This window comes from Zootoca vivipara, chromosome 3 (assembly GCF_965207765.1).
Source record: "Zootoca vivipara chromosome 3, rZooViv2.hap1.1, whole genome shotgun sequence".
Lineage (NCBI taxonomy): Eukaryota > Metazoa > Chordata > Lepidosauria > Squamata > Lacertidae > Zootoca > Zootoca vivipara.
The window spans coordinates 31,000,051-31,016,140 of NC_142586.1; the positions used below are offsets into that span (position 1 = coordinate 31,000,051).

The following is a 16,090-nucleotide window of genomic DNA, read 5'->3' on the forward strand; positions in this document are numbered from 1 at the left end:
AGGGTCCTCAGAGAACCCTACCAATTACTGTGCCTCAGGAATTCAGGCAGAAACATCTAGAAGAAGAAGCGTTTGGATTTGATATCCTGCTTTATCACTACCTGAAGGAGTCTCAAAGCAGCTAACATTCTCCTTTCCCTTCCTCCCCCACAACAAACACTCTGTGAGGTGAGTGGGGCTGAGAGAATTCAAAGAAATGTGACTATCCCAAGGTCACCCAGCAGCTGCATGTGGAGGAGCGGAGATGCGAACCTGGTTCCCCAGATTACGAGTCCACCGCTCTTAACCACTACACCACACTGGCTCTAATATCAGCCCACACTCTGCTCCAACAACTGGGGGTTCCAGGGCAGAGTACCCCAGCCAAATAAGCAGGGGAAGAGTGGACAAATAATATATATGTGAATAATGTGCACTGTCTGAACTGTATTGCTCTAACACCCTTACTTCCCAGTAGTGTGGAGCAGTACCCTCCAGAAACAAGGGAGGCACTTATCCACACACAGGATAAAGGAAGCTTTGTGTTCGCAAAGGCCGGGCAAACCACTGCAGCCAATGCAACAGCTGCCTAAAAACCTATGAGCACATTTTGCTTGCAGGATCACAATTCAGTTTTAAGGAACATAATAAGCTGTCACCACACATGAAGTCTACTGCACTGCTCGACGCAGTCTCTCTCTCTCGTGGTGGCGGAGGCTAGGACGACAACACTGGAGGAGCATTCAGGTGGTGATATCTCTTCTTCTCCCTCACCTACTCTTCCCTTTGACTACCTCACACTGTCATGGCCCCATAACAGGAATCTTCAGATGCAGAGTCTTCATATAAACAGTAGCCCCAATAAGGAGGCATGGTGGCCCCAGAGAGTGCTTCAAATGAAAAAGTTCTCTTCTTCTCTGATGTTAAAACAAATCACCTACAACGTATCTCATACAGTGGTACCTCGTGTTACGTACCGCCCCCCTTACGAATGCTTCGGGTTACGCGCTCCACTAACCCGGAAGTAGATGCCCCTTGTTGCAAACTTTGCCCCAGGATGCGAGCGGAAGTCGCGCTCTGGCAGCGCGGTAGTAGCAGGAGGTGCCATTAGCGGAAGCGCGCCTCATGTTATGAGCGGTTTTCGGTTACGAATGGACCACCGGAACGGATAAAGTTCATAACCGGAGGTACCACAGTGGTACCTTGGTTTACAAACTTAATCTGTTCTGGAAGTCATCTTAAACCAAAGTGTTCTTAAACCAGGGCATGCTTTCCCATAGCAGCAGGGGATTCAATTTACAAACGGAACACACTCAACAGGAAGTAGAACATGTTCTTATTCCAAGGCAAAATTTAAAAACCAAAACACCTACTTCCAGGTTTGCAGCGGTCTTAATCCAAGTTGTTCATAAATTGAGCTGTTCTTAAACCAAGGTACCACTGCATTCACACACTTAGGTTTGGAAACCTAAAAATACTTATGAAGAGGTAAATCCTACTAATGAAATCAGTGGGATTTGCTTCCAAGTAAACATGCTTAGGATTGGACTGCTATGGATTAAGACCATTCATCCATTAGCACCAACAAATAGTTGCAGACACGAAGCATGAATTTTCTATCATTTAAAGAAAAACAAACAAACAAACAAACAAAGGAAATGTCTATAGGATATTCAGTGGAAAACCTTGCCAAGTTTACACTCACAGGATTGCTACGAAGCTACAACAGATATTAAGATCCCATTAAGCATGCTTGTGAACTGACCTTCATAAGGTGCTGGTTTATCCATTTTGTGAATGTTTTCTTTTGTACTTTGTCCCGCTCATCTGAGGAGGAAAAAAGAAGATTGCATTACTTCTAAAAATAGTACCTACTAAGGTCTGGGAGTGTTATGTTAAAAATTTTCACACTGCTTGAAAAGATAAGGAGAAGATTCTATTAATCATTGCAAGCTGGTTGAAACATCTGTTACAACAAATTACAAGAGAACCACTTACAAAGTCGAACAGGAAAGAGGAGGTGAAATTAAGAACCAAAAATGCTGAAAACTTATTTAAACAGTTTTTTTCTTTAAAAAAAGTTGATTAAATAGGGAGGGGCACTGTGTTCTACAGAGAAGGATGCCAACAAATACACATTCCAGATTATTTATATCAGGGCTTGACAACATGCTGCGTTCCAGATGTTGTTGGACTCCAAATCCCATCAACCCTAAGTTAGCACAGCTATGGTTAGAGATGATGTGGCCTGTAGTTTAACAACACCTGAAGAGCACCACACAGTGGCTATCCCTGATTTGTATATTATTAAAATAATGTCTATCCTTTTCTATCACTTCGGATACTCAAGGCGACAACATAAACAATAAAATACAAATACAAAAATAATCAAAAGACCCAAACTTCCCACCCCCCAAAGAAACATTGTTGTGATAAAATAATGATGGTTGCAACACTCCCAGCTTGCAACCATCAACAAAATTGTCTTAGCCATACGCTGAAAGGCTAAACCATCCTGGTGCCCTACGGATGAGGTATGGCAATTGAATGGAACGCGCATGTTGGGGGAGAACTGCGGCATGTTGTTCTCATGGATAAACTGATGGCTTAGGTGAAGGTGAGCAGGAGTCAAAAAAGACTATTAGTAAAGTCTGGTTTTGATTTTTTTGCATATAGTAGCAGAACTGATTGGTTGTGTCTACTGTCAAATGCCTATGAAACATTATGGTGAGGACTTATAATCTGAAAAGAAGAGGACATTAGAAAAGAGTCAATATTTTATATTGCCATTTGTTGTGCAGTTCTAGTGGGGGGGATTTGTCTGGCTTGCATGTCCATGTTTCAAAAATGGGGGGGGGATGCATAATTGTTTTTAAAGTCCAATCTCACATACCCATCTAACAAACCAACAGAGGGTGAACAGAAACAAAACAAGACCTCTGCTAAGGAACAAAATGTGCACATTCACATCAGGAGCAGGGTGGATCACCTTCACTTAACGTAACCTCTAATTGATGCTACTAGTGGCTTAGGAGATCAGAAATTGCACTCCGACTACAACTTTGCTTCTCAGCCCAATAAAACGTAAATGAAATAGTGCAATGATCGTCTCCATCCACCCAGCTCCTGCCAAAAGCCTAGGACAAACACAAGTGCACAAAACTCTTTGAGCTGCTAATTTTCAATGATCCATATTTCACACCTGGTCCCAAGCTCACTTTATTCTTCCATACTGATCTTTCCCACTTGCCATCTGTTAAGTGGTGTTCACTTTTTCTTTGGGTGCTTACAGGACACCAGAAGGTTACTTTTGTGGACAGTTTCAGCACTGGTGTCCATTTGCAGCTCTTGCTGTCCCCTCCCTCTTGAACACTGGCTTTCAGTTGGTGGGTTAGGAACCACTACCAGGTCACAACCTGATCTCAGGTGGGTCACAACAGCAGAATTACTGAAATACAACTATATGGTTAAGAAAAGGAAGTGGGTCCCTAAATGAATGTTTGGGCTAAAGGTGTGTCCTGGGATTGAAAGTTGAAGAATACAGCTCTAAAGTAAATGGTCTCAGTTGCCAGAACAGACAGCCATAAACACCTCCACATATCCCTAAAATACTGAGCAGTTCTGTGAATTTTAATTCTACGTATGCAACTTTGGAAACCAATCAACATCTCCAGTAGGACTGTCAGGCTGTAACCCAAAGATTCCCACCCCCTTCTTTTAAACCTGCTGATCAATTGAGAGAGGAGACTGCTGTAACCTCCTGTCCTTCTAAATCCTATTATCTTCCTCCTCCAGCTTGCTGTAACAAGCAGGATTTCAGAGCTGGAGTGAACTCTGGGAGGACAAAGGGAAAGGGGCAAGTGGTAGCTGCCTCATCTGCCGATTCCCCCTTTGCTGGATTTGCTAACAGAGTAAGGCTTAATTGATGCTAACCTTTAAGGTATGCAATGTCTCTCTGGACATAATGAAGACAAAGAAGCAAAGGAGTAGGTTTTTTCCATTTTAATTAAGATGATCACAATACAGATATTAATTATTCCTCATGTACTCTATTTCACAACGTAAGCAAGCACTGCTGTGTTGGGAAAGGCAATGTGCAGGATGGCAGAATAGCCCAAGAATGAAGGGAAAGCAAATGTGTTTTTTAGAACAGAGCTGAAATGCCTGTGAAAATTAGGTACAGAATTTTTATTTTTGAAGCTCCACCAGGGGAAAAAGGTGGGTTTTCTTAGCAGAATATCTGCAAATATTCTCAGTAGTAGTACTATTATTATCTGTTAACAGCAGCTCTTCCCTTCCTCCACTTGGCCCTGGAATTATGCAATGTATGGGGCATTGTGGGGGATACAAATTGGCGGCTAGGCCACCAACAAAGGAAGCCTGCTATATTGCCACCGTTGTTGCTTGCTACTGCAGCAAAAACCAAAACAAGTGGAAAGAGCCCATGCTGCTAGCATTTCTAATATTAAGTCCCTTTCTCAATATTTTGTTGCAGAATTTCATCAACTTCACAATGGAGAAAAGTCTGTAAAAAAAAAAATCTTCCCATTACACTACCCTCAAACAAAGAAAAGATAAAAAGAAAGGCCATTTTCACTCAGTCCTCAAATGTTTTTTTTCATATTAGAAGTCATATTAACATTTGCTGTAAAAATAAACTTTGATTCTTCCAAATTGTACCATTTATTCCAATTTCAGTTTTAATATATGCCTCTGTCTTGAACTTGCTAGATGCAGAAGAGTAATAGGAGGCACCAGCTGGGGAATCCCCAAGGAAAGAAAAACCAGAGCCAGGAGACTGGCGGTAGGATGACAATGAGCGGTCAGAGGGAGAAGAGGAAGTAGACTGGGAGGAGGTGGTATCAGAAGCTGAAGAGGTAACAGGGCTTAGTGAGCAGGAAGCCTCTGTGGCAGAGAGTGATCCAGAAGCAGAAGCGGAGGCTGGAGAGGCTTTGGCAGAGATGAGTCAGGCTGGTGAAGAAGCTGGTGTGTTTCCCCTTCCTGCTGTGACTAGCTCCCCTCCCATTTGGTCTTCCAGAACCAGAAGGGGGTATGAAGAGAGTAGAGCAAAGACAGGCAAGACAACAGTCTCAGACTGCTTGGGAAGGAACCAGGGGAGGAGGAGACTTAGGGAACTGTGGGAAAGTGGGGACCTTCAGTCTTCACAACTGCCTCATAGGGTCAAGTTCTACCAGGAAGAGTTGCTGCGCTCTCTAGGCCTGGCCTCCTGAGCTGTTTTGTTTGAATAAAGAGTTAATTCCACTGAAGCCATGTTGAGTTATTGATGACCTGCTCCCGGCACCCACTCCTGCCATCCTCTTGCTGCAATTGTGTTATATTTAGAACAGCACTGCCATGACAACAGTAAAAAGCTAATAGTGATAGTCACAGAATAGATCCACAGAAATAAATGGACTTAAGTTTTACAGGGTTTTTGTTTAATTTATATACCGCCCTTCACCCATGGATCACCAGGCGTCTTACAATATCAAAACATAGACATACAAAACACAATAACAAACAAAACAAAACACTGCATTTTTTAATTAAATAATGTTGGGTACTAGCCAAAGACATTATTTTGGGTCTTTGGAGCATGATAGGACACCTTGGAATGTAAATCCTAGGCACACACTTATTTAAAGCAAGCTTCACTAAACACAGTGGGACTTACTTCCATGTATGCATGTATAGGATTGCTCAGTTAAACAAATGTCTATTTACCACCATAATTCCAACTAAATCCCTACCAGAAAATATTGCCAGAATGCAAAAAGACTGGATCTCACACTATATATCCTTACTTTGGGAGAATATTGGAACTTGGAAGGTAACCAAGCATTAACGCTTTGCAAATTTACTATGATTACAAGCAGTAAAATGGAGTAAAGTCAGATGTAGACACATAAAAACCAAGTTGTAAACATATAACTTTGACAGTGTCCAGCACATTCACAAACAACAGAACTAAAGTTCAGAGCCTTTTACAGCAAGTCTTTTAAACCAGAGGCTCTGGGAAACAAAGTAAAAAAAACTACCTCAGATAACTGAACTAATCCACAAGAAAGCAAAATATGTTGGTAATTCCAAAGACTAGTTTTGCACATTTTCTTTCCAAAGCAAAACTGGTAAAGCAAGCATAAAACATAACAGTTTGTACTAACCTGTACAGCACATTAGTTCCACCAATTTTGTATTCCATTCCTGCTTACATCTAGGGGGCTGTCCCATCATTCTAGGGGAGTGAGGTGCTGTTAATTTTCTTAAACTCTTCAACTTCAGGCTATAAACTAGTTTTTCCTTTTGCGAGCGTGTGTGTGTGTGTGTATGTATATATATATATATAGAAAATGAAATACCTTTGTTGACAGAATGGCTCCTTCTGATAGAAGAGGGGAAAGTAGAAACTCCCCTTTTTAAGTAAACATTAGCAATCACATGCCTGTTACAGCCAGCCAGATAATGATCTTTTACATTGTATTTCAAAACACAACTGTTGCAAGAGGTACAATTTTTAGTTTTATCTTTATATAGACTGGGTACATTTTCTGGTACACTGTATCCTCATTACAGTCATATTGAAAGATTTGCCCTACCTAATTAAAAGGGTGGGGGAATGTGCAAACTACCCAGCTAGAATTGACCTTATTTCTCTTGTTTCCAACCTAATGTGTAATATAGGCCCAACATATTCACACTGATTTTTAGCCTCAGCAGACATATGCCCATTATATCTTTCAATGGCCATTCATTGCCCCTCCTTTAAGTGATTTCACTCAAGCTAAAACGATACATGCAACCGAGTGAGGTGGTACGAAAGACTGTAGCACTTTGGAGTACAAGGAGAGCATATTACTTCTGATTTCTCTCTTGCCCCCAAAAGAAAAGTGAAAAGTTGTCAGCAGAAAACTAGCTAATTGTGGAGAAAAGTTCCTTCCCACCCCCCTTAACTGCTGTATTGGCTTTCTTTTTAGCAGAGTGCTAAAATTCAGTATTAAAAATGTGGGATTCTGATGCTCTCCATTCTGCCACCTCACCATTTTACCATCTCATTTGCTTCATGGGAAGACCAGGCCTCAGTTCTGGTAGTTCTAAAATGTAGGGGTGGGTTATTTTTCCTAATCCCTCCAACACTTTCCCTATTATAAGTCATAGGGGGCACTGGAGCCTTTTCTTCTGCTCAATATCTTTATCAGACTTCCACAACCTGGCGCCCTTCAGATTGCTTGGAATGCAAGTCCCATCAGCCCCAACCAACATGGCAAATAGACAATGATGGTGGAAAGTGTAGTCTGGTCGAATAAGAAAGAAAAAAGCAACTAGGTCATAGATTACTCTGATTTGCAAAATGTCTAAAATGACAGCTGATGTAACATTAAAAGTGTGCGCTGGATTAAGAACATTCACTGGGAAGTAGAAAGACTAACTAAAGTAACAAAAACCACAAATATCTACCCTTTCTATTTAAACATATGGGCTCCTCTCAAATTACAGCCTAACCTCAACTCAAGCACCAGAGTCAACTGCTACCAACACAAACAGGGCTTATTTGGCAAATGCCAGGAGCCAGCATATGCTCTTCCAAGAAAGGTATTTCAGGCATGTGTTTTCTCCGCTACTAAGTGGGCACCAGCCCTCTCTACAGCTGTGTTTTAAAAAGTTTCTTCCGGCATTATTCTGAACAGTCGCATAGAGAAGGGCGGTCATGCTATATTCACTGTTCTAAACTTTGAGACTGTCTACAGGGTTTCAAGAGGTGAAGTCTACAGTTAGGCTGTTTAAAGCTGTTTGGGATGAAAGGACTGATTGCCTAAGCCCTAAAGCTTAACTTATACAACCATACTTTACAGGAGAACCAAGCATTTCACCTTGCCCTGCCATTTCCCCGCAGAGAAACTTTGTTTTGAAAGTACCCCAATAATTAGTTTCCTCTTTTCTGCCAACAAAAGCTGCACATCAAACAAAATTATTAAATTAATTCCATATTGAGGCTGCATTCCTGCTCACACAACAGACTTCTGTGTATGTCTCCTTGCTTTCCGACTGCATGGAGTTAACCAGCATATATAAAGAACAGGTCCCAATACACTCTTGGCATGAACAAGAATGAGTAAGATATGAGTAAGCTTAAATCTCTATATCTGGGATCACCTGAGCATAGTGATTCTTATTGGAACTCTTTACTAGCTCTCAATTAAGTGAATGGTTGCAATTTGCTCTTAGGAAATAAATTAGAGCACAGTGCTTCAGAGAGCTGTTGTGCTTGGGGAAAAACCTGCCCTTCACCCCAGACCCTCACTGGGCGTGGGGGCATGTTTGGCTTGCCAGGTTACAACCCAGAGAGAGATCACCACTGTTCCTTTCCATTCTCTAGTGCAACTGGGGATAAGGAGGGAGAGCTTCACATTCCTGTTCAGTATACCCTTCTTGACAAGCTGTGATGAGTAACTGCGGGGGCAGGGCACCTGTCTGAAAACCTGAAGGGTTGCTACCTGTAAATGTAGACAATACTGAGCTAGATGAACCAGTGGCCTGACATTGACAGCTTCCAACGTTTCACCTCTTCTACCTGCTGTAAGAACACAGAGGCATACGGTTCACAGCAGGCAGGGGAAAGCCTGAAGAACAGTAAGATCACCAAAGTCACAGGGCACTTCCAAATGCTGAACTACCTAAAGATGCCAGAGTTTGAATCTGCAAACTTATGCATGAGCTACAACACTTAGGTGATAACATCACCAATGGGTCGATGATGGGGTCTGGAAAGGGACAAGTCAAAGAAGCTAAGGCTTCCGTATCTTTGCTGCATCAAGGTGTTTAAAAGACAGGGGTACATCTCCAGATTGTACACTGGCAGTGCAGGGAGGGGGAGCAATCTGTATTTGCATGCATACTGCACAGAATTGTACTACAGACCACATACACCCTGACCACCATACCAATGAACATTTTCTGTGCCTTATAGCTCTTTTCAGAAAATTTCATTAGAAGAGAAAAGAGATAACCACACCCAAATTCAACATTTCCTTTAAAATTCCTTTAAAAGTTCCATGACAAAAACCAGAAATGGTCTGGCTTCATACTACCATGCAACAAGAATCCACCTGCCTCTCCAACCTGTTGTAATATATGAGGCTGAGTTCTGTACCACAACAAACGAAGGAAGTGTATGGACTGCCAAATCATTGCATCTGAAAGAAAGAGAAAGGCAGTACTACTGTGCTTCTCAAGATCAGGAACTGCAACCCTAGCAATAAGATAAGATGAATGTTAAACCACAATCCATATACAGCCTCTCAAACCAAACAAGTTGTTTCTCTTGAAATTTGAGCAGTATTTTAAAAGAGTGGGTGAATGAAAGCTTGCAGTCCACCCACTTGGCTTTAGGTGCAGTGCTTAGAAAACAGAATTCAAGGAGAATGTGTGGGCTGAAAGAAAAAGAAAAATGGTTTTGGTTGAATCATTCTGTATTATGTTCTCTATTCTGCTGCCCTTCCTTTTGTTGGACCTTTCAATGAGATCAACTGGAATGAAACAGCTGCAGAAAATCACTAGAGGTCTTAGCCTTGCAGCAATCTTTTATTTAGGGTCTGCATTCTCTTCTTCCTTTCTGGAGCATAATGACTGCATTCAGTAGCTTCTGGCAAAGCAAGTGCAGCCATGAAAGTTCTGACCGCTTACTTTGCAAGACAACATATCTAACCACTTAGTTATTTTAACAATTCTTACTTATTTTTGGCAGATGTAACTGATTTGCCTCTGCCAATGGCTCCACAATCCCATGGACCAATTCAACACTGAAATACCATACAAGAACTGAACAAGTGGCAAGAACTGAAGGGTTCTGTACAAATTTGCATCTCTGTTGTGTGTGAAGCATCCTATATATTGTCAGTAGTGCAAAAGGAATGGATTTGTACCACGTGAATCTAGTTATTATCATGCTCTAGACCAGGCATCCCCAAACTTTGGCCCTCCAGATGTTTTGGACTACAATTCCCATCTTTCCCGACCACTGGTCCTGTTAGCTAGGGATCATGGGAGTTGTAGGCCAAAACATCTGGAGGGCCGCAGTTTGGGGATGCCTGCTCTAGACTATTGCCTGTTAGTAATGTAATACTCATTTTTTCCAAAGAGACAGTTCACACGTGAACAAGATACTTATTTTCTTCACACACCCCTCCTTGTGTATGGGAATATAACTCCCAGTAGACATTTTGGATATTGACGTGGGTGAAAATAATGCCACAATGGTGACTGAAATTGTTCTAGCTGCTGCTTACAGAAGAGTCTACATAGTGAAAATAAGCTGCAAGTTCACCTGTATGAACCAGACATTACTGCCCAAAGTGGTATTCTATTCTACAAAGAAAATATCTTAAAGCTTTAAGACTTACGAGAAGCTACATGATAAGGGGTAAATAAAATTAGGATAAATTGTTATCATAACAGGGAAGAGAAAGAAACATAGGATAAATAGGAATTAGGGGTGGCTATCTGGCAACTTGTCTCTTTTTCATTTCTTGGAAATGCTAAAGATTACTGTACTTGGAACAGATTTTACCAAAGAGTAAGCAGCATACGGTAGTTATCATAAACCATATTACTGTCCTGTCCTGCAGAGGCATTACATCAAAACAATTGTTTAATGTGTAGGTAGGTTTCTCAGGATCAATGAGATTAGGCTTCTGTAGTGAGTAAAAGGCCCATAACTAAAAAGATCTTTTCTATCCACTGGCAAAATTGGAAAAAACTTTTTTTTTAGAAATAAATTTGTGAGGATAACAACTCCCACACCAATCATAATGGGGAATATCTGCTGCTTTGCTTTAATTGCCTTCTTTGTAGTTTTAGGCAAATAAATACTAATTGTGCTGAAATAGTAAAAGCCGTCTTATCTCTGCCCTAAATGATTTTTACACAGTATATTAATGGTGGAAATGTCTACTTGGATTTTATGCCTTGTCTATTTTTATTTTGTGTGTGTGTGTGTGTGTGTGTGTGTGTGTATACTATACTATATATATATAGTGTGTGTGTGTGCAATGCCTAGAGAATGTGCTAATAGGGGTCTAACAAGTGCCATAAAATAGACTGTAAGGGTGTTTGATAAGTTCTTTTAAAACGATAGTTTTTCAGCTCTAAATTCCTGTAATGAACTTCTGACACTGGCAAGCTCCTCCTCCTACATAACTGTTATATGAGTACAATATTCTCTAAACAAAATTCCTCAAGTGCAGTAACCCTCAATGGCATCCTCTTGTATTTGCTCACACCCTTCTTTCCTTGATACAATCAGATTTGCTCTCTTCCCTCCTGTTACCAAAGGCTTGCAGCAGCCATGGACTTGAAAGAGTTACAGAAGTGGGAATATCAGAGGAACGCAGGGGCTTTGAAAACAACAGTCGGAAAGCAATCCTCTTATTTTCAATTGAATTTCTCTGCTTGTTAGATCTGCTTCTTACCACACAAGAGAGACATCAAGTGATTCAACAACTTTCTGATTAAAAACAACAACAGTTGTTTGCAGCCAAATGATAGCTCTTTGGAACTTTCTGTGTGCATGTGTGGGTTTCCCCACGTGATTCTCTGAGCGCAGAATCTTCCCGGCTGCATCCTTATCTTCTTGTGAATTCATTACAAAGGATGTTGAATGCTCATGAGATGAAAAATGGAGGTATGGTTCAATGTACAAATGTGCATGCTCTCACTGTTAAGTTTGCCACATTCTCCTTGAACATCACTAAGTGCCTTTTGTTGGTTTGCTTGTGGTCTGAAATGACCATCTTTCCAGGGGAAAAAATACTAAAGGTTCGTGTGCTTTTCCATACATCAGTCAGAAAGCACAGGCAGTAAAACCTGGTTTAGTTACAGTGGTGAAAGTTTCTAAATTATTGGTAAAGGAACACAAGAAAGGCTTGTTAGAGCCATGTGGTTTAAGCTGCAGCAACCAGATCAGAACCTTGTCAATGTTGAGCTTCTCTGGTAGACTGAAGGTGAACAATGGCCTTGACTACCTTCCTCTAAAGGTGAAAGGGACCTAGCTAAGTCTGGGAGGACAGCTGACTCTATGGCATTAACCCCTTCATAGAATCATAGAGTTGATTGGAAGTCACCCTGAAGGTCTAGCCCAACTCCCTGCAATGCAGGAATCTCAACACATGGCTTCCCATCCAATTTGAAACCATAGTGGACCATGCTTAGCTTTGGAAATGTGCTAGCAGTTTTATTGCTGCACCACTAATTAGACATAAGGTTATTGGTTATATGAAGCTGGTTATCCCACATATCCCATCTTTTTGTTCCATGACAGAAGAAAGGTAATACATAAATACAATATATCTAAGTAGTCAAAGATTTCAAGTAAATAACGCTGAGTGAAAAGACCATAATACCACCACTCTGTATTTATAATGAATCAGTAAGTCAAGAATGTTTCTTTGCCTGGTCTCCTATATGCCAATATGCAAAAGGGCAAGTTTAACTAATCCTAAGGGAGTAGTTGGGATGCGGGTGGCTTGCCTAGGGCTTGCCGATCAGAAGGTCGGCAGTTCGAATCTCCGCGATGGGGTGAACTCCCGTTGCTCGGTCCCAGCTCCTGCCAACCTAGCAGTTTGAAAGCACGCCAAAGTGCAAGTAGATAAATAGGTACCGCTACAGTGGGAAGGTAAACAGCATTTCCGTGCACTGCTCTAGTTCGCCAGAAGCGGCTTTGTCATGCTGGCCACATGACCTGGAAGCTGTACGCCGGCCCCCTCGGCCAATAACGTGAGATGAGCGCCGCAACCCCAGAGTCGGTTACGACTGGACCTAATGGTCAGGGGTCCCTTTACCTTTTAAGGAAGTAGTTAAACAAACCAATAGTTAATGAAGTCAAAAGTCCCAGTCACTGGACATATAAACACATCAGCTGATGTTTACACCAAAAACACACATTTTATTATTCCTATTGCACTAATCTCTAACAAACACACTGTCATCCTTTGTTAGGGAAGTTGGAAGAAGAACAATCAAAAGATTCTGCTCAGCAACAAAGAAATGTAGAAAAATAAACAAAAGGACTTTCTGGATGTCAAACCGATACAAAGAGCACATACAGACGGAAACTGCTACAGCCTAAAACCATGTTAAATCTTTGGATTTAATTTATTTTGGTTCACACTGAAAGTATTCTTGTCCTACGCAACTATGGACTCCGCCGACAAAACATAAATAAATGGGACTTCAGGAAGCTAACTTAGGCTATATTGTGCTCTAAGAAACATTACTGTCTTGATCCAACACAATGTTAGTCATACTTAAGCTTATTTATTTCCATCAGTATCTAAATTAGTGCTGGATGCTGGTCTATAACCAGAAACCACACTGAGTGCTCTTACTTTTCTAATGATCAGAGAACAGTAGAACACAGAACTGAGACAGCTGTGCAAAGATTCACACTAAATTTTAAATGGGAGGAAAGAACTATATGCCAGGATACCATTCCAAATGTCTTGTGAAATTACAACACAAAACTCCTGTGATTTTCTGTTAACAGGGTTACATTATTATTTTTTGACACATGGAAAATAGCACAAAATATCAACTAGATTTGACGAGTGGAGACAAGTGAGTGAATTGTGTCACCATCACTCATATGGGGCAGAATTTTATTTTCTATTTCATCTTTCACGGAAGAATTTCATAAGTGACAATGAATGGATGACAACGGAAAACACATATTAGGCACTCTTGGCATTATTTAGCTTTGTTTACCAAACACACGAAGAGTCAGACACGACTGAACAACAACCACCACCAAACACAAGTAAAGGGTAAAAGAGGAAGGGTGACATCCTTTACCAGAACTAAAGGGCCTTTACTATTAAAAGCCCATACTATTAGGACCCACTGTCTTCCTTAACATATGCCCTTGATTCTACTTTCTAAACTGGCTTTAACTCAGCGGGACATGCTCCACACCATTAAGACCTATTGTATTACCTACTACTGTATATGTCATTGAGTCAACTTTCTAAATTGGCTATAACTGAGTGGGTCCAGCTTACAGGATCCATGACACCCAGTTTAGTTGCTACCCCTGTAAATCAATGCCACTTGTCTATGTAGGCAACAAGTCCCAGGATAACTCCTCTGGGGATTTTTTAGGTCACACTCAGGTCACTGTGTGCTCAAACTGAAAACTCAATACAGTTCTGCACACACCCAAAAATGACCATGCTACTGGGGTTTGGAGTTGTAGTATGGGTGTCATTTGTGTTTGTTTGGGCGTTTTCCATTCTTTTTTTGTGGAGCAACGAGGGTACAACCTTCTCTTTCCATTTTGTGCCATTACTTGATCAGTCAGTTATCCCAAAAAGCAAAAGCAAACAAGTGCTCCTAAATATCAGTTTTCTTCCCTTCTTTCAGATAAATTGACCTTGCCTAAGTGCTTTGATTATACAGCCAATTTGACAAATGGATTTTATTGTTATTTCAGAAGAACTAATAATATAAGCAAGGCATATGTTACTCTTAATATTTTAACGTTTCAGTAGGGGCATAAACTACTTATAATAATCTTCCGTTTCCACAAACTTAAAACTTAATCCATTATGGGAAAGGTGAAGGAAATAAAATATTTACATTCATTTCATTGTAAAATATGAATTATTCCACCACAGTAAAATTATAGTAAGAAAAGATGAATTTTATGCATTTCAAATATCTAAAGCTTCCATAAATAAAATTTCTAGTGTTCAAAACTAAGCAGCCTTGAATCAAATTTTAGATATGGTGACGTGTGGATGACAATAACATGATTTCAAAAAGTGTGTGAATTGTAGGATTGTGAACTTCTGAACTACTCAATGCTGCTGCATCTTTTACCGTTCTTTATACAAACATCAGCTAGTGATTATTTTATCTCCATGCTATCTCAGCTGCTGATTTTTATACATCAAGCTACTATCAGGGTTTTTCAGAAGAATCCTATATACATTTATACTCAGAATTATGTCCCAGTGAGTATGGTGGGACTAATGCCAGCCCGAGGAAGTCCCTTTAGGATTCTAACCTTACTCACCTGCCAAAGTGTCTTCAGCTGCCAACAATGCCCTATATAGGGCAAATAAATCAGTCTCCAAGCAAGAGAATAAATGGGTGCAGGGATATCTGATTTTTAAAACCGGCAACATTCAGGTCCCATTGAGATAACATTTCAATCTCTAAGGACACTCTCCCCTCCAGATGACCTCCATATCACTATACTTAAAAATAAAAAAGCAAAAACACCAACCTTATATAGAAGCCGCCTTGTTGAACTGCTAATTCAGCAAGTTTGATTCTATTCAATTTAAATTTAACCAGGATCGTGGGCTTCTTTCCTGCTCCAGGTATTAAACTGGCACATCACCAATTACTGATTCCATGTACATTTTGGCTTTGCATAGAAGTATCACAGACCTAGTTCTGTATCTTTCATTGCATGGCCTTTGGACCACACTGTTTACACACACACACCCCACCGCCTCTGTATTTGGGTGTGTACATGGCATGTCAACTGCAGGTAGCACTTCATGCATCTTGACAGAGCGGGCCCTAGTCTATGTAAGATTACACCACAATCATTAATCTGTTGTGTGAATACGAAACATGGCTCTTCTAAATCATGCCTCAACAGCACGTAGAGACTGTGAGGGAGACAGACCAAAAGTCACAGGTTCAGATTCGCTTACATCAAGTAAGTAATCTATTTCAGGCACAGGGATTGATTACTAGAAGCATGGCTGCCAACTTTTTTTCTTTTCTTTTCTTTTTAAAAAAAATGAATCCCGTCCAAGCAAAGAGTATATTTTTAGCTGACGCAAAAACAAGTGCACTGCCACATTGAACTGACAGAGTCACTTATGTGGACTTAAGGAAAACTTTGATAAGCACAGGTCATACTTCCACTGAAAGCATGGCAAACTGCCCATGGAATTCCAGCGGGAATGGGATTAATGTTAGGCTACAGCCTAAAGGAATTTTCATTAGTTGAATAATCCATGGTAATCCAACACCGATTCTGTTTACAAAACACATTTTAAAAATTCTTCCTTAGCACAACAGAAACAAATATTATTCTTATTTA

General features: G+C 40.6%; 1 protein-coding gene across 38 annotated transcripts in view; it reads right to left on the reverse strand.

Moving 5' to 3' along the window:
- Positions 1–16,090, reverse strand: part of DST (dystonin) — a 299,278-nt gene that overhangs the window by 221,443 nt on the left and 61,745 nt on the right. For 36 of the 38 annotated variants that reach the window (XM_035109746.3, XM_088665773.1, XM_035109753.3 and 33 more), the window contains one exon: positions 1,745–1,806. In XM_035109746.3, coding sequence (XP_034965637.3) covers positions 1,745–1,806 — 62 coding nt within the window. Of the gene's footprint in view, positions 1–1,744; positions 1,807–6,143; positions 6,319–16,090 lie in introns of those variants that run through there. The other 2 variants (XM_088665795.1, XM_088665793.1) reach the window with 2 other exon arrangements.